Source organism: Schistosoma mansoni, chromosome 5, assembly GCF_000237925.1.
Source record: "Schistosoma mansoni strain Puerto Rico chromosome 5, complete genome".
Lineage (NCBI taxonomy): Eukaryota > Metazoa > Platyhelminthes > Trematoda > Strigeidida > Schistosomatidae > Schistosoma > Schistosoma mansoni.
In genome coordinates this window covers 5,100,199-5,120,187 of record NC_031499.1, presented here as the reverse complement: position 1 = coordinate 5,120,187, position 19,989 = coordinate 5,100,199, and the positions used below count along the sequence as shown (strand labels likewise).

The window sequence follows — 19,989 nt, the reverse complement described above, 5'->3', positions numbered from 1 at the left end:
CTCACAGAATTTCACATCATTAATTATTTGTCGACCATGAGATTGATGGAAAAAAGTGGAGAGGTGATCAGTGTTTGACTTGGCGTCGTGGTATGAAAGAAAGCTGCAAAGGGTCCGAGAGATGTTATTATTATTATTATTACTACACTAACATACATTAATCTGTGGTTGTTATGGTTCTTTTCTTCTTATTTTTTTCTTCTATGCACTGTGCTTCCTTTTTCTCCTCCCATCTTCATTGTTTTGTGTGGTGAGTATATATCTGGTGCCCTCTTGCACCAATATTTATGTGTTCAAATAAATAATTTGGGATTATGGAAAAAGATTGATGGTGACGAACTCTCCAACTCTATGTTCGCTGAAAAACTTGTCTGTGATATTCAACACAACTTTTTTAAACATCGTTCTTGCATGACATTCCACTTTAATTCTTTAATTTGATCTTTTCCCAACGTAACTGAGGATATCTAGTCTTAGTGTCTCACTGCAATTTCTAAGGATTTCGACATGGTTAACCTACAGCTTCTGACAGATAAACTCGCGTCTGATGGGGCCGAAAACCTTCTGCTTGTTCGGTTTGATTCATTGCTCAGCCACCAACAACAAATAGTCAAAATTACTTCCTCCTTTTTGGATGTTGTCACGGCCAAGATGATGTGACATAAGGTATTTTTTAGTCCTAATGGTTCTCGAAATGACAGTTGGAGCTTAACATGGCTAAGTATGAATAGGGTGTGCTTCAGTATTATATCACTCAACCTAGATCTTAACACAAATGGTAAGGTGTTATCTATGTTAGACACAGTAATGTATTAAGGACTCAGGTGCTCCTACAATTCGTCCTTCATGAGAAAGGTCTCAAAACAGACCTCCAAGTCCCACTGTTTTGTAGATTGAATCATTCGAATCATCTATAACAACGAGTCATGTACTTTGATGCATGCAGTAGGTGTTCAACCACTCCTAGAATGCTTCATATTTATACTTGATGGTGTTTTTATAAAGGATAAATTAAGGTTGGAATCTGTTCAGGGACGATTTGCCCTTCTCATTCTTGGAACTCATTGTACCTTAAGTTATAGGTTCAGATATGATAAACTTGAACTCAACTATATATGGTAAAGAAGACTCAGACTAAATCCAATGCTTTTATTGAAAATACTTAAGAAACTATCTGTTACGTTTAGTGAAGTAATTAAGTATGCAGAAACTCCTAGTTACAGCATATGTAACTCTTTGTCATTAGTGGAATAATAGGATTATAAGTCCTCTCTCTCTATGAATTGCTTTACCAGTAAGTTTTTCGGACTCTGTAATAGTTTACTACAATCTATCCATGAGATGAAATCATTCCCATACTTTGATTGCTGCATCAATGCTTACTCCTCCTCTGAAAATGCTTTAAATTTTCTTACATCTGTACGTTCATCTTATTACACAAAGGAGACTATAAGAACTTTAAATGTTTAGTCGTTTTGTATAGCGGAATCCAGTAAGTAAGCTTCCGAAACTACTGTGACTTTACATTAAAACTATCGATAACAGCCGGAAATACTTTGAATAATTTCTAATACAAATAGTATGGAATAAAACAACCTGATATATATATATATTGTGGTAGATCTAACCTACCTATTGTAATAATCATTACTTATTTCTTTTCCTGCCCTCTAGCTTGGTCTAATTTTATTTAGCTTTAGATAATGATAAATACTTCGTCATGGCCCAGGAAACGACCTAGAATGATCCGTTCATACTACAACAGTATATCCACTTGAAAAGAATTAAGTTTCCGGATGTTGTTTTTCATTTATGTTATACGTGTGATTTTTGAACCAGAACACATACTACGATTATATATCACAATTCTGTCCTCTACATTTAGTATTACAATCTATATCAAGCTGATCATGCCCTTAAACTGTGGTGAATTCCGTAGTTTTATATTCATAATATACGTAATCGAAGTAAACCGACCCAGCCAAATCAGGAGTTAGGGATGAATGAGTTCGAAGATGTATTTGGTAGGTTATGGATATGTTGCGAAGCGTCTGGTCTAAACTGGCTATTAAGTGTGAGGCATATGTAGAATGTTGAAGCCACTAGTAGTCTGGTATGAAAGCATGAACGGGCGCTTTCAGCCCGGGAGTGTCTAGTGAGACCCACATGGTCGTCATCAATTGCCAAGATGTACAAACATACTGTTTGGGGGATTTACCAACCACTAAGGAGTATCATCACTTGATTGTTGTTTGATTTATTCGAAATCCCGTTGATAGGCTTCATCTTGTTGGTGTTTACTGAGTCTATACTTGTTGCAGAGTTCAGGGCGATGTACTAAGAAATTGTGTAACTCTACAGCATTTCTTCACAGTTATTATTCCATTCACTGTTTGATGTGTGGTAGTAAAATAAAAATGTGACCGACCATAGAGCACCAACAAACAGCTACGACCTACGGGTTATTAGATATGTGGTTTCCCTTACTGCCACTGGTTTTTATTCCGGACTCACTAACTGCTTGTAATTGTATTGAGTAAACACTTACCTAGTCTGTTCTCTGGTTTTCTATTTTGGGTCGTGATTCCTGGTTCTGATATAACATGACTGGACTTACCATCGAATTAACATATTGCCATATTATACAGGCGACAAAGAAAAAATATTCCTAATCACCCATTATATCACTCTTATTGAAACCAGTTAAACTAGAATTTTCCGGAAATACAACATGCAATAGTCACAGCGGTTTTTAATAACGTTAGGTTCCTTCCTACGTCTGCAGCGTTTTCTAGTCCGGGCACCTACGAACGCAATCTTCAGATTCTGGATGCAAGCCACTCTGGTGTGGCACGCTAACTCAAGCAACAAAAACATCACGTTTCTCCTGGTACCGTTCTACGTAAAAGACATTTGGTGGCAACTCGAGGATCAACGATTGCTTCCTGCTCTGCCGACGCCTTCGTCGTACAATCGTACGTTTGCCGTTCAGTCCCACAAACGAAGCTGCTACGTATCGAATTTGTAAACCCTTTATAGCGGGGAACCACTGTAGTGACCTACTTTTATGGCGAGAACGCGATAGGTATAATGAAAAAAATTATTATGTTAGTCGAATTCCATAGTTATGTTGATTTATAAATATTTAAGATATGTTGATTAGTTAGAATTTCGGACAGTTCGGAATAATTCCAAGACTAAACCCGTCCAGGTCAATCTTGGATCTATTTCACGCTACTGCAATCTCCAGATATTCCGATGCCACTCAGTATTCCATCAACATCAATGTATGCTTTTGTCAATTAGTACAACCACTTATATGTCTTTTAAAGAACATTTGTATTCGATCTTCCACTTAGCTCCTTCTTCATGGGTTATAAAGTCGAAGTGGAAAAAACACAACACTAACTAATATGACAATACTTATAGTTGTCTGTAAATATAATATTAATTTTTACCAAGAGATTTTAAGTTGAACACGACGTAGAGAGAAGTGTTACAAATCCGTGATTACAAGCGAACACAGGGTTGGGGTAAAAATCTGCTTTTTTGCCCGAAACTAAATGACGGGAATAAATAGGATGTTAAATAAATGAACATAAAATACAAGGCGATGTGCCAGATGTCTTGAATCCGCTAGTGTTTTTACTGTATAAATGAACTGACATGACTGATTAAGTATCCCGTACTTATTTGTACATACTGATAGGAACAGAAGTTAGTGATCACCTTAGACACGAACTCTATGTCGGTCCACATGATCAAGTGCCAGGTTGGTGTTTGGCGAGTATTCCATAAATTGTGCGTGAATGAACTGTAGTTCAACAACATTGATCGAACCATTACAAAAACGCCACTTCCTCAGACTTAGTCGAAACAAGACTTGACAGGATTTTTAGTTTATGACTCCAAACAGTTATGAAGCAATCCAGAAACATTTGAATCACTTGAGTAAGTTTACCTTCTCATTTTACGTCATCGATACTTGAGACCGTAATAAAACACTGAGTTCAACCAAATACCTGAAATATTATTGAGGAAGCTGATGTTCTCAAATGTTTCAAGAAAGGTGAGTAATACGTCAGTCAGTGACCTTACCAGAATGTGCATTTTAGAATAAAGAAAATACCTTATCCTTATTCCCTTTCCGTATAAAGTAATAAGATTACGTTTAGCATATTACTGTCTGCGTGATATCACATCAAAATAACAAAATTATCGGAAGAGAGTCCACGAATTTAGAGTAAGATTCCATTTTTTCTAAGCAAGTTGTAACGATATCCTCAAGAAAGCACTATTTGATCAATCTACGGCCGTTCTGTATTAAAACTGCACCAAAACACTTATTCAGTGACTAAACTGGTCAGGTGATTTGATATTTCTTTTGTTGGATGCTCATTGTAATTGGAAGATATTGCTTATTGTACACGACTTCCCAGCGTTTTTTGTAATGTGCGTTACTTTTCTCTTCTATTAGGACTTCCCTATTTGTTTACAAAATTCCTCCTGATATCCTTCACTGTACGTCGTTTTCATATATAAAAATTTTTTGTGCTTCTGAATAAAGGTTTAGGCTATTTTCCACTATGTATTAACTAAAGTAACTTTAGGTCCTTAGGGAATAATTGTTCTTACTATGTAGGACAGACTGTGCTTTAACAGTCTGAACCTAATTTGCATCCATATTAGTGATACAAACTATGGTTGATTTGAGTTGGATTGAAAGGCTATTTAAGGCTTTTAAAGGTACCGGTAATCAATTAGCAATTGTAAATATATTTACAATTTACAACCAACATATATGTTGGTAAGGTTGCGTTAGCACCTTTAAATCTTCATATTCCAATACAAATAACGTTTTATATTCCATATATCACTAGTTCCTTTTAGCAGATTACTTTAAAGTGGTATATCAGGCGGGCATCAATCCACTTGAAGAATGGTACACATATCGATTAACTCTATTTTGCCTGGAGTTCAGGTGAATCCCTCCGATGTATTTGTACCATTTATAAAATCCTTCAATGTTTAAGCTTAAGAAAGGTCTTGTAGATGTTGACTTTGATATAATTTATTGGCTTTATTTGTCTACGTCGTGAAAGTTACTGAAGTAATAATTTAAAATAATTTGTTACAAAGCCATTATTCTCAATAAATTTCCCCCGTTCAGTATTCCTACACAGTGTGTTTCGAGCATTTCTACCCGAAGCGAACTCCGGGAAAAGCTTACGTCCAAACTATCTGACTTGATTTAAGTGATTAGAAAAATCGGAAGTTATTGCTGTAACATATTATTGATCTCGGATTGTATTGTCGTGTTTAATGGGGCTCCTTTACCAAAAAAATATTTACTTAATGAATTTGAATGACATAGCTTAAAGTCGTTTGCAATGGAACAGGCGCATACACTTCTTGTGTTCTTCCAAACTTTGATCTGGATTCTTCATGTCCCTCTTCTTTTTCTCTTTCCGAATTTATTTCACTGGATTATATTCCTTGAATAACATCTTCAAACCCTAATCTTTCGGATTACTGCTTATACTCTTACTACTTCTACCATTATGGGATTTGAATCGACCGTTGTATCTCTGTGCTAATGTGGTATGGCAACTTGAACCGATGTATGTACGTACGAAGTTCTACTTTGTTACTGACTGACTTTCACTCTTCCACTTCTTTTCTAGAGCAGTGGGTTAGACTGATCATTGGGATACTTCATTTTATCACTCAAGTATATAAATAGAGCTTTTAATAAAACGGATATTTTCTCTAGTTGTTTCGACTGTATTTTGACCAGCTCTTTATACGTAATTTCTTTTCACATTAATCTGGTACGACTGGGCTTTAAAAATAGAACACATCACAAAGACAGTTTTTTGTTCAAACAAAGTATGTCAAGTCACAAGCCTGGTAATTTTATGATAATAGCAGTATGTTTGTGATGTCCTGTTGATTAGAAAACTAGATTTCTGATGTCTCAAAGTATAGAGTCTCTTCTCTAGGATATACATAAATCCCTGAACTAAATAACTTAAGTCTACATAGTACGGAAGAATAAGGCAGAACATTTAATATGGTCGAAATACATCCAATCATGTAAATGCTATGTTATTTGAGTCCGGGTAGCTCTCATATTATATATATAATACCTAATCAGTCATTTACTTGAAATGGTCAAGTCAAAACTCGATAGTGATAATTGTTATTAATTTTGTTTGTTCGTTTATATAGACTGAAGATGTCCACAACGGGGGACCATGGATCCTCAAAGTATATGGAAAAACTCAGGGAACTTCACTTAAGAGTGGTAGGTTCGAAATCTCTTCGATTATATAAAAAAGTATATTCGTATAAACAACCGTATTAATAACCTACTTTAAAAAAAATAGTTTATTTATTTCAATACATAAACATGAGTACAATAAGGGACCAAATACATACGCCACATGAATTATTCTATTTGTGTAAGGGCTGGGACACTGGCCCCCAAATGCCCTGGTACGGCCGAGAGTGGGGAGAGTCCGCTCTCCCTCTCGAGATACTCTCATATGGCCACGCGAATATATAGCCTCTGCCAGGGAAGTCCTACTCACTGCCTTCTCGCGGCGGGGCAGTTGTTCACAAAAGTGAGAGGACGAAAAGCGAATGTCCGGCGCTTTCACCGGGTTGGTGGATGTAGAGGATCCACCTAGGGGAGTTGGAAAACCCTGATTCCAAACCAATGGTGCACATGGGCTCCAGGATCCTGATGGAACGAATGGCGTATGAACCAACTGTTGGTCACCGGCTACCATGGGACTGTATCTCCTTACGATGCTCCACTGCCTTGCGGACTAGACCTTTAGGTCAAAGGCTCCAGGTGTGGCCCCCTAAGAAAACCACCCGCTTCAGTCTGGGCACCTAGGCAGTATCACAGCCCTCACACAAATCAAATGAGATTTGTGAGGCGCATATTTATCTGGTGCTTCCTTGTACCAATATTTATGTGTTTAAATAAATAAAACAAATAAATAAATATGTAATAAACGTGTAAACGATAAGTCTGTAAAACAATTCCGAAGGACACAACGCTCAGTATTCGCTTCGTCACTACATATTTCAATTATTCGCGCTCCTGAAAAAAAACGTTTTGCGAATAATCAAGATACTGGGTTTGCAAATTATATTATACTGGCGAAATAACTTGTAATACTGATTACAGTGATTGTTTATAAAAGTAAAACAAATTTAAGAGTTTCTCACCTTTTTCGTCTAGAATGAGGCTCGAAAATCTAATCATATTCAAGTTGTTGAAGAGGATAAGCGATCAAAACTTCCATCAAACTGGGAAGTACGACAAAAACGATTACAATGGGAGGAAGGAGATGAAATATTTAGATTGGAATGTAATCAACAAAAAATTGATCCAGATCGAATGCGTGCATTAAATGTTAGTGCAGAGATAGCCGATCGTCTTGAAACAAGACGAAGAAAAAAATGTAATACAGATGAAGGATTTTCAACATATGCTGATGCATCACATCGTAAATATCTTAAAATGACTAAACAGATTAAACCAGATTTGGTTGCTTATCAAAAGGAGAAAGAAAAACTGTAAGTTACATGTGTGTTCAGAATGTTTATGTTATGTTGCAAATTTATTTTCATTAGACCATAATTCCATGGGTTAAGGTATTCAACTCTCAACCACTAAGTCCGAATCCCACTCTACCCACTACCCTTCATATTTTTGTATTATATTCCAAACGGAATCTATGAGGGATCCATATTTCCTATATCCCTAATAAAAGAAAATTCCATCCTTGTTTTTTCTTCGTATAACTATGGAAACTGGTACCTAAAGCATAAAGAAAACTGGGATTAACGCGACGTAAGGAAAAACTGAGATAATGAAGATTTTATTAATCTTTTGAGAATTCGGTTGCTTTAGTCGAATACATCTATTTATGTCTGAATAGATTATACTAGCCTTGATGATTAGTTAATAAATATAATATATAACCGAAATAAGGGAAGAATAAAAATAAATTTTACGCAGGATCAATAAGAAAGTGTGCTGCATGTTAGGCCAAACAAATATTACACCAATTTAATATAAAAGAACACTATAGTGAATAAATATCATACTAAAATAAATCAAATTTTATTCTAAGCAGATTTCACATTAAATTAGAAGTAGAATAAATAAATGTCACATTAAATTAAAATAGTCTTGTGTTTCATCCCATCCTAATGCTTTTCATCTCAACAATGCCATCTCGTTGATAAATCGAGTGATATAATGTCTTCATAGTAGTAATAGTAGAAAACTGACTACCCGATATCTGCTAAGTCATCCTTTGATCCACAATGCTAACATCTTCGGGATCCGTTTCTTCCCTTCTAAGTGCAAAATATCGCTCCAAAACTGGTCTGGGTTAACCGTCGAACTGGCGATGGGAAGTAAAATAACTAAATACATCGACCACTTCACTTATCTTGAAAGCCTCATCAACCCTGCTGAGTGGCTGTCTGACGAAATCTCGGCACACGTTCTGATAGCCCATTCGGCGTTTTTCAACTTGCTTCACTTGTGTCTCACATGATATACCAGTCTACCAACCAAAGGGCATTTATACTGTTCAGCACTCCTCCCTGTTCTACTTTATGGGTTGTGAATCATGGCGAATAAAAGTAAGAAGTGTGCGCAGACTTCAAGTTCTTCTTCATAGGTATCTTGAAAGCGTTGCTCAAATATTTTGGGACTAACATGTGACCAATGTTGATGTAAGGCATAGGATACTAGATAAATTTGGAAAGTCGGTTGATGAAGTTGCAAATCTTTGACAGAAGTAGTTCAGTCAGTCGCAAAGAACTTCGTACGTGCGTACATCAGTTTGAGTTGCCATACCACATTAACACAGAGATCCAGTTGTCGATTCAAATCACATAGTGGTAGAAGTAGTAAAAGTATAAGCATTATGTGAAAGTTTATGGTTTGAAGATGTTATTGAAGGAGTATAATCCAGTGAAATAACTCTGGAAAGAGAAAAAAAAGATTGGGACATGAAGAATTCAGAAGATTAGAATTTGGCATAACACAAAGAATGGATGCACCTGCGCCATTGCAAACGATTTTGAGCCATGTCATTCAAGGTCTCTAACCATCGATCGCTATCATCTCGCGAGTCCCAACCAGGTAGTCTACACCTACCAACATGACTCAGTTCACTTGTCAGTGACTTCATGGATTTGTGCCACGTTTTGGTCTGGCGGCGGTCTTCCAACCTACTCTTTCGCCATAAAACATTGCACGTCGGGGCAGTCAGTGGTTGGGCATACGTAACACATGTCCCAGCCATCTCAACTGACGAAGTTTCACCACTTCAATCGATTTGCCATCCTTACCTAGTATCCGTTTCCTAACAATTGCATTACTTACTCGGTGGTTCCAGGATCGAATACTAGTAGCCTACGAATATCCTTTGCTCCTATCGACCATGTTTCACTGCCATAAAGTAGGACGGAACAAACTGCTGCACAGTAAACCCGTCCTTTGGTTGCTAGACGGATATCTCGCCTACGCCATAAATGACGCAAGTTGGCGAAAGCTAGACGAGCCTTCTGTATCCGTGCTGAGATTTCGTCACACAACAGACCACAAGGGCTGATGAGACTCCCAAGATAAGTGAAGCGGTCAACACGCTCAACTACTTCACTCTCTATCATTAGCTCGGGTGTCGATGCAACCCAATCCTGAAGTAACATTTTGCACTTCGAGGGAGAGAATCGCATCCCGAACATGCCTACATAGTTGCTTATAGTGGTCAGAAGACTCTGCATTTTGTCAGCGTCTTCACCAAATAGAACTATGTTATCGGCGTATTCTGGGTCAACAAGTGAGTCTCCCGGTAAAAGTTCAACTCCAGGAGATTTAGATGATGAAAGTGATATCTCTAAAAGCATATCAACGACAAAGTTAAACAAGAATGGGGAGAGTAGACAGCCCTGACGAACACCACTTGTAGTAATCAATTCTGATGACAGTTCGCCATAGGCTCTCACTCAACCAGTTGTGTTCGAGTAGAGAGCCTTTATAAGGTTAATGTGTTTCTTTGGTACTCCTCTCAGTGACAAACACTGTCATAGAACCTCACGATCAACGGTGTCAAAGAGGACTTTTGTCCTTTCTTATAGATTGGCGCAATCAGTGATTGAGACCAGTCAGATTGAATTACGTCCAGTCTCCAGATTCTACCTAAGACCTCAGTCAATCTCGTTGCTAATACTAGACCGCCATCCTTAAAAATATCAGGGGTAAACCTGTCACGGCCTGCTGTTCTCCTTCGCTTCAGATTTCCGATAGCTTTTTTAACCTCGTAAAGAGTTGGAGGATTTACATTAACTTGCCATTCAGGACGTTTGGAGATCGTGGAAAACTGAAGTGTGGCCGAAGGCAGTTGAACTGATCCCAACAGTGTTTTGCCCATTGATCCAATCTCCTGGGTAGAGAATGAATAATATATCCATCTTTTTCCAAGATAGTTTCGCTGATAGTTGGGTTCCTAATACCGGTTTCTTTAACAAGTTTGAACGGTTGCCTGCTGTTACCTATTGCCGCTGCCTTTTCTATCTCTCTTGCTTTCGCTACCCACCACTGTTCACGATCATTGCGTAGGCTTCTTATTAGCCTGCGCTTAAGTTGACTCCGCTCTTCGTTATGTTCAGAGCCAGATGCGATGCGTTTTCGAGCATCTATCAGTGCGGTAGATGCTGCTGAGATCCAGTGTTTCTCCCTAACCTTATGGTTTACCTTACTAGCAGATATCGCTGCTGTTTCCACAGCTTTTCGGATGTCATTACACACTGCCTCGGGGTGGGCACAACTTACATGTTTGCCTAACTGTTTTTCTAGTTGTTCCTGAAATATATTCTTAGCTTGCCTATCATTAAGTAGAACCCTTAGAGGCTTCCTTGCAGCATTTCTCTTACGTCCAGTAAGACGCAGACTAATACGCGCTTGCACTAGAGCATGATCTGAATCTAGACATGTGCTGCAGGATGAGCGACAGTCTTCTATCGAACCCCTCCATCGGTGGTTGATAGCGATGTGACCTATTTGTGTCCAACGTTTGGACGAATTCGGTGGTCGCCATGTCAAAAGATGTTTTTCCTTATGCTTAAAGTTAGTATTTGCAAGAAGCAGGCGGTTATCTGGGCATAGCTGCAACAGACGGTCGCCATTATCTGTTCTTTTAGCCACGACACCATAAGATCCACCCAGGTGTCTTTCCCTTTCGCTTAGTTTACCTACTTGAGCATTAGTCACCAGCCACTATTACTACATCAAAGCGCCTAGCTTTTCGGAGAAGGTCGGGAAGTTTTCTTTAAAACTCATCTTTTATATCATCAGTTACACTGGGATTGGTCTTGACAATTTTATCTTGCTGTGTTGAGTTGGTGACAACTTGATGCTAAACACGTACCTCCCAAATTAATTGATGCTATGATTTACTTTCACAAAAAGAGGAACACAATAATTGATTAGATTAGTATTGTTATTTCTATCAATTCTAACACAAACTTTTGTTTTCCTTCTTCAGGGGAGATTTAGCCTTTCCAACTGCTGATACAATAGGATTAACAGATCGCAAAGACGCACCTGAAGCTGTTGAGCGTCTAGCTAAACAAATAATTGAACAAGGTGTCAAGCGTAAAGCTTACAGTCGGAGACGTCCATTCGATGCAGATGCTGATATTGACTATATTAATGAGCGTAACAAACGATACAATGAGTTACTTGACCGACATTATGGGAAATATACAGCTGAAATTAAACAAAACCTTGAAAGAGGCACAGCCATATAATTTATTTGGAAAACACTTTGTACAGTTCTTGTATTGTAGAAGAACTTATTGTCTAATTTATGTTTATTTTGTCAAGAAATGGGTTTTGTTTATCGTAACTTTCATTTCATATCCAGAAATTGCACAAGGATGCTGAATTTTTTTAAACATTATTTTCTGATTTAAGTTGACTATTTTTTCGAAACATCCATTAGCAGTTGAAATAATCTCACTTTGATTTCAGTGTTACGTTAGAACTGATGTGATGGTTGTATTTAAATCATAACAATTAGATAGTACCTGTTAGAATCGTTCATCTTAGCTTCTTCAGGAGAAGCGGCTAAAAATTGTATCCTTTGGCATATGGTCCTCAAGACAATAAAAAGATACAAGTAAGAGATAATCTCATGTATATTTGTCTTCAACGTTAATTGATGCTATTAATGTTGTGACGCAGTATGCGAGTGTTAGAACTGATACATAATTTGCTTTTCATATGAGCTCAACCGGCCACTCGAGTGGAAAGAATGAATGAGAAAGGCAGCTTACCGACCAAACCGAATGACATATTGCTTACGCCTGTTACCCTTCGTGAAGCAGCATAAGCCGCCCACTAGCATTCTCCATCCAACTCTGCCGTGGTCAATCCTTTCCAGTTGATACTCATTCTTTTCACGTTCGTTTCCAATTCTCCACCCAGTGTGTTCTTTGGTCTTCATCTTTTCCGTTTCCCTTCAGGACTCAAAGTTAGCGATTGCCTCACGATGCAGTTTAATTTCTGCAATGTATATTCTGTCCATTCTCAGCATCTTTTCAGATGGAAGCTCGTTTGTCCTCTCCAACAGAAGGCTGTTGCTGATGGTATCCAGTCAACACACATTCGACATCTTGCGTAGACAATTGTTTGTAGATACTTTCACCTTTTTTGGTGATGGTTGTGGTAGTTCTCCAAGTTTCAGCTCCGTATAGTAAAACTGTCTTGACGCTCGTATTGAAGATTCCAAATTTTATATTGGTTGGCAGTTGTTTTGAGCTCTATATGTTCTTCAACTATAGGAGTGCCGCCCCTGCTTTGTCATTCCTCGCATTTACGTCTGCATCGGATCTTTCTTGTTTATCAATGATGCTGTCCAGGTATGTGAAATCTCCCACCCCCTCTAGAGACTCTCCATCAAATGTGGTTGGGCTAGTGTTATCCATGCTTTGCTTGAGGACGTTGCTTTTTCCCTTGTGTATGTTGAGGCCTGATAATGCAGAGGCTGCTGTTGCATATGGAATAGGAGAGCTAGGTCATCTGCGAAGTCCAAATCGTCCAGTTGCATCCAATTTGTCCATTGTAATATGTGCTTCCCCTCAGATGTCGATGTCTTCATAATTCAGTCGACCACCAGAAGGAAGAGGAAGGGGGAGAGTAAGCAGCTTTGTCTGACTCCGGTCCTCAATTGAAATGCGTCTCTAAGCTGTCCTCTATGCACGACTTTGCGAATCATATATATTTCCCTTGGAAAGCTAAGCCGCCATTCGTGTGTCCTAACCTATAGGAATGAAAGCCATTTCTTGATTAATCATGTGGACTTATCACTTGATATGTCCTCTTGTTACTGTAAAAGCAACAATACAGAGGTTTGTTAGTACAAAACTATAGGCTGATAAAACTACATAACTCTACTGCTTAGCTAACAAAGGGCATATTCTATTTCCGAAGACAGTAAGGTGTGAAAGTAGTTAGAACACATTAACGTTTATCTGATGACAAATTATTTGTAAGTGGTGACAAAAGAAATTAGGATGTGCTTGATTTTTAAATCTGGTCCCATAAATCGCACCTTTTGGCTGGTAGACTTGGGTTTAGTTGCCGTTCGAAAATTATTTCCTTCTATAACTACTTCAAATGCACGAACAAAGGTTTATGACTATTGGAAAACTAAGAAAAAGAAACATATTTCGATAAAATAATGTATATTTTAGAAATCAGGAAAATAATATTTAAGATTTATGTTTCTTCTTATTTCCTGTTCTTGGTCTAACTATATGAGCCTTGCCTCTTGTTGGTTTAAGGCCATGCTCAGCATGTATACCTTGTAAAAAGCTTCTGCTTGGTATTTGATGGTCAGATCGGATACCACAGAGTGCAGATCGACTAGTAACGTCATTTAATGGGAACACTACTGATGACGCATTGCTTAAATTACATTGGAATTCCAAAACATTGGATAGTTCCTCATCTTCAAATCCTAATAAGCCATTAGTAGCTACTGGAACCACTTTTGGATTTTTAGGACGAGCTGGTCTTCGGTCAGGAATACGTTGGTCTGCACAATAAATTGGTTCATCAGCATACTTTCCACCCTTTGGGATTCTCACTGGTTGCTACGGGTAAAAAAATGACATTTAGTATATACAACTTACTTTTACACCGCGCCGTCTAGGCACAAATTTTTTTGCAAAGTGGAATTCTAATTGACCATCTTCGTGTAAAGTAACTGGAATTCGACGTAGACTAGCATGGCCACACCATGGACAAAAGTAGGTGTCTGTACGCTTAGTAGGCCTGTAGTAGTAAAATGCAAAAAATTGATCTTAATCATTAAAATTCATTAAGGTTCATTTATGTCAAGCAGGATAGTGAGGCGTTATGTGATAAATTCATTAACGGACAATATCTAATCACTTAAAGCTTGATTTTTCTTTTTAGATGTTGTCAGTTCCTAAATTCGACTAAGATTGTCACGAGTGCCTCACAGGTATAAATTGAGTATATTAGTAAGATCTGAGCTGATTTTCACTGGGGCAAGCCAACTACTTACTCAGTAAAATAGTTAAAGTCCTACAAATAAAACACTATACCTGGTCGGCTGGTGTTTACTGAAATCATGACACGGAATTAAAAAAACTCGGTTGGCTTTTGCCAACTTGCGTTACCTGTGGGGTAGACGAGAATATGTCTAGTAAACAAATGGCAAGTTTACTGTGCAGTAGTATGCTTTGTTCTGCTCTATAGGTGTAAAACATGTTTCTTAGGAATGAAGGATACTAGTATCCGGCTATGGATGTCTTCAGACTATTGATCTCGTATTTTGAGATCATTGAGTCAGACATAGGATACCAGGTACACATAGGAAATCGGTCGAGGAAATAGATTACCAGGCGAGGTGGCTGAGACGTATCAAGTATACTCAATCATCGGCCTGTTTGATGCTGTGGTTCAAAGAAAACTAGGGGCGGCCAAACTAAAATTTGGTGCTGTTCCATAAAATCATCGACTGTTGGAATGAGCCCTCTCGAAACGCTCTCGCATGGCCGTGCGAATATATAGCCTCTGCCAGGGAAGTCCTACTCACTGCCTTCTCGTGGCACCGGTGTTGTTTACGAAATTGAGAGGAAGAAGAGCGAATGTACGGCGCTTTAATCGGGTTGGACACGGGATGTCCACCTAGGGGAGTTGGAAAACCCTGATTCCAAACCAATGGTGCACATGGGCTTCAGTATCCTGGAGGAAAAAATGGCGTATGAACCTATCGTTGGTCACCGGCTACTATGGGAATGCATCGCCTCACGATGTTCCACTGCCTTGTGGACTAGACCTTCAGATCAAAGGCTCGGGGTGTGGCCCCCTAAGAAAACCACCTGTTTCAGTCTGGGCACCTGGGCAGTATCACAGCCCTCACACAAATCTCATTTGATTTGTGAGGCGCATGTGTATCCGGTGCTTTTTTGTACCAATATTTATGTGTTTAAATAAAATAAAATATAAGTACAGGTTATTTGGTTGGGGTCTGTGCAACTAATGTAACCAGTGGTTAAAGACTTTGGGTCGCTGAGAATCATCTTCAATGGCGCAGGTGTATTTACTCCTTATTTTTCTTTGGTTTCTGAGTCCTGAAATCCTATACGTTACTTTACTTTTTCTACATAGAATCTTTCATATCACTACGAATACTGATACTAGTCGACTACTCTTGGATTTGTCTTGGTAATTTTATCTCGCTGTGACGCAGATGTGTCAAGTTCTACACTGCATGACTGATGCACTGAAAACTTATTAACTATAAGTGAGCAATGGAAATATTTGTACTGAACACTTCGAATTAATTACAATTTAAAAGCAAATAAATAAGTCCCGGATGTGCATTAGTTCAAATTCCAACATCAATGCAGGATATGAGTAAATTAATAAGATGTATTAGTACAGTAGTCGAAGAAATAATGGAGTCTCTAATTGTGAAAATAACTAAACATAGAAAATATAGTTTTAAAAGTAAAGTAGGATTAAACGATGAATACACTTGCACTATGGCGACTGATTTTTAGCTGTCACCAAACGATGTATAATAAGTGATTACGATTTTATGGTGAAAACGACCATTGGATAGTCTTTTATCCACCAATGGTCAATAATACCATAGACTAATGCTTTGTCCTAGTTTGACCATCCTGAAGCCTTTTTACAACCTATTTCGACGCAAATCGCAATGGAGAATATAGGCTGGTGGTAGTTGAACATGGTAATATACGAGTAATCATATTAGTAGATCACTTATAAACTTGATCTTTCGACCACTATTAATCATTAGGTAGATGTAAACCACGTATTTTCTAGACTCACTTAAAGCAAGCACAGCACCAAAGTAGATGTGTTCTTGGTTGACGAATACGCAAACCATTTATGCTTACTATGTCGAGACCTGCATGGAAAAGAACATTTTGCATAGCAAAATCAGTTGTCAGGCAAGCTACAACATTTGTTTCAACTTCATTGATTGGTTCCAGTAAATCTCTAAAACAAAATACATTTGAATCAAGAAAAAAATCCATAAAAACTAATAATAGCATAAGAATAAAGAGAATTAAGAATCATTTGATCTACTGTACCTTGTTTATCAAATAATACTTAGTATTTTCAGCTTACAGATGTACTGGTTGTGTCAGGCAATCAGTTATAATCAACGTACAGTTTATCACTTATATTTATTGGTTTAAGTTGCTAGAACATATAGACACAACCAGACAAATGCCAGGGCAATGAAATTAGTAACAGTATCAGTGGTAATAAAGAGCATTACGCTAAGATACGATTCAAGAAGGATGAATCCCTGTTATAAAAAGTATGTATCAGTTCTAGAACTTAAAATGTAGTAGTTTTACTTGCATGTCCAAGCTAAAGCGAACGGAAGAGGATAAAAAACTTCAAACTATTGGCTGAATCACTTTGCAGAATATTAGCAGCATTTGCACAAGAGAATATATAAATTAGTGGAAATTTTCACAAGATCAGTGAATGAAAAGTTAGCGTTTGGGGAAATTTACTAAATGTAACGACGCCATACATCTAATCCGTTCTTGTATCGACTGTCATTAAAAGTTGGGCATGGACAATATTACCTACAGGGCTATTGAGGCATTGTCACATTTACATCATAAAAATATTAGACCCAAAGGTCAGCCATTTAAAAATGTGATGTGTTCACTGTGTAACAAATCCAAATTTTATTCTGCTAGGCACTACCCTAAACATTGCGCAATTGCATCTGAAGACGCAGCGTACAAAACTACACAGGTCAACTGAAATATATTGGTTTAAGACCGTTTATGAAATTTGAATTGAACAAATAAAAACAACCAGACACTATCAAAAAGGTTAGCATACGCAATTTTTCCTCCAAGCCCGAAATTAGTCATGGCTTTCTCGTCAAAGTTATTTTCTGTTATCCAATCATCATCATCCGGTTCAGATGCTTCAGTATCACTAGTTTCAGTTCCAGATGTTTTTGTCTCATCACATACATCAATGGATGGAATACATTCTGTGTCCGATTTCGGCAATTCACAACGAGCTAAAGACCCAAGGTTACTGGGCAAAGGTTTCTGATGGCATGGGTATATGTATAGTGACATAATAACGACTTACCACTTCCTTAAGTTTTGGTTCACCTATATATCTTTTATGCAGTTCATAAGTTAAAGCGATCAAATTAATATCTGTTGCAGAAAGAACTGACAGATCTCCAGTTTGTTTTGCAATGCCTTTAACTATGATAATAAATAAGCTACGGGAGATTCTCGATATTTACTTATGTTAATAGAATTAGTTTCTGGTACTTGACAATTCAAGGCATATGGCAAACAATTCATATATTCACGTGTTTGAACATCTTTTATTTCAGATAAAACCTGTGGTATGGTGTAAATAATTGCACCGAAGGTCTAGAAACGCGTATTATGAAACATTTTACGAACATCACTTACCTCAAGACGTGTACGTTTTAAAAAAGGTGCTGTATCAACAACAATATGCGAAGTACGCTCATTAAGAACCATGAATAACGAAGCTAAGGAGATCAGCCAGAAAAAGAAAGCAAGTTGACAGTGAAAAGTAGTACAAAAACAAGTAATATATCTTTATCGTGATAATATTAGTACCTCGTACTGTATTATACTATTACCATCTTGAATCCACTTTTCGGATTTCAAGCATTCTAAGGACCAGTTATTGATAATTTTCACTCGGCTGATGATACCATACAAGTTATCTGTTACTGAGCCTCACGTGAAATGCATGAGGCTTTATTTTAATTTTGGTTCATTGACTCAGGGGTGTTAGTACATCACTATTCTATCAATATAAGCACAGAGATGATAGAAAAGATGTAGCTGATGAGTGCTTTCAATACTATTGTGTTCCGCTAAGTATAACATTACCGAATTATAAAATCCGGGTTACACAATGAGCAAAGATTAGTGCGAGCAGTGATACTGCTATTTAGTTGGTGTATGGACTCCACATGAACGATCAACACTCAAGTGTCTAAGTGGCCATGTTAAAGCTCCATAAACACAAAGCTTTTGAGATTCAAGTTTACTTTTATTAATGTGAACAGATGTTTAAATCTAACAAATTACCTTATTATTTGATTCAAAAAGATTACGCAGTATAAGTTCTTAATTAGGACTAATATATTTGCAAAATCTCAGCGAATGAATTTGTATGCAGTAGAAGTTCCCTTGTACAAAATACTAATATAATAACAGTAGAATGTTAACTAATTGCGGAAAAATCTAATTGTTAATTAAGAACTAGGATCAAATTTTGATTGCTTTTTTAATGAGAGTCAGTTGTATTACAACCAAGGTCTATGCTTATTTTAAAATAAACATGTATATGTATATCCAACTACACAGTGGGACTTAATTATATCGAAAAGCCCAACGACAAATTTGTGTAATACATGCAAAGTAAAAATCATCGAAACAAAGTCCTCTAGCAATCCATTGGTGTTGTTCCAAGAATACGACCCACTGACCTTCAAAACAACATATGACCCAACCACTCGTGTGGTGCGAAATTCGGTAGTGTGACTAACATATTTTCAAGTTTCAAACTCCAGAGAAAAATAATCTCTCTCGATGAATGGTATTTAAGTTCTCAGTATCACTTATAAACACCGTACATTCACAAGGTAAACTACTAGGTTAGTGTAACAGGTCAAGAATCCTGGTCAGATCACGTTTCAATTCGCGACAGGACCAGTCTGATGCTATGACTAGACATGTTATCAATTTTATATCATATGTAAGCTGTTAACAAGAAAAATTTTCTTTTTAGGGTCCACATCGTTGGATGATTTCATTCGAAAAGATTCAAACACCAGTCTTGAAAGTTTCTCACATATATTAATCTGTTCATTGGTGAGCCGAATGCGATTCAGTATGCTATAGGATAACATGTAAGTTTGTACTTGCTTTAACGTTAACATAGATACGTTTTTATATTTTGAAATAACTTTGAGTGTCATCATATTTTTTCGCACGTTTATATAAATCTAATTCCATAATGTCTGAACACACTGCTAATGTATTTAGGACTATAGGGCCAGTGAAATGTTGAGTGATTATTGAGTGATATTTTTCAAAAAGAGGTATACATAGGGGTCCTGTAGGGCAAGTGAAATGTCACTGAACCCTAGCCAAATCATCCGGCAGTTGGGTCACTGAATATCGAACAGATCATCCATCCTTGTCAAGGTCAAAGACAATCAACGCGCATCAGTCAATGATACGCCACTGGCCCATGCGGCAGTGGTTCTACTTTCGTTTGTATCTCCTTTAATTAATATATTCTTGTAATAACGTCCTTTGTGTTGTACAGTCTTCAGAGCATGCATG

General features: G+C 37.5%; 2 protein-coding genes across 2 annotated transcripts; one reads left to right on the top strand and one right to left on the bottom strand.

Moving 5' to 3' along the window:
* Positions 1 to 4,431: 4,431 nt before the first annotated feature.
* On the top strand, positions 4,432 to 11,847 carry Smp_064500 (hypothetical protein; the record flags this gene model as incomplete). Its single annotated transcript, XM_018797712.1, has 4 exons — positions 4,432 to 4,521; positions 6,232 to 6,307; positions 7,256 to 7,593; positions 11,583 to 11,847. Exons 2-4 carry the CDS (start codon positions 6,239 to 6,241, stop codon positions 11,845 to 11,847), a joined length of 672 nt encoding a protein of 223 aa, XP_018652726.1. The 5' UTR covers positions 4,432 to 4,521; positions 6,232 to 6,238.
* A 1,924-nt stretch (positions 11,848 to 13,771) lies between these two features.
* On the bottom strand, positions 13,772 to 18,144 carry Smp_064510 (putative rna-binding protein nob1; the record flags this gene model as incomplete). The annotated part of the gene is made up of 7 exons (XM_018797711.1): positions 13,772 to 14,196; positions 14,236 to 14,377; positions 16,433 to 16,603; positions 17,474 to 17,691; positions 17,735 to 17,856; positions 17,898 to 18,030; positions 18,073 to 18,144. The coding sequence occupies 7 exons, from the start codon at positions 18,142 to 18,144 to the stop codon at positions 13,813 to 13,815; spliced, it is 1,242 nt and encodes a 413-aa protein (XP_018652725.1). The 3' UTR covers positions 13,772 to 13,812.
* Between the last annotated feature and the right edge of the window lie 1,845 nt (positions 18,145 to 19,989).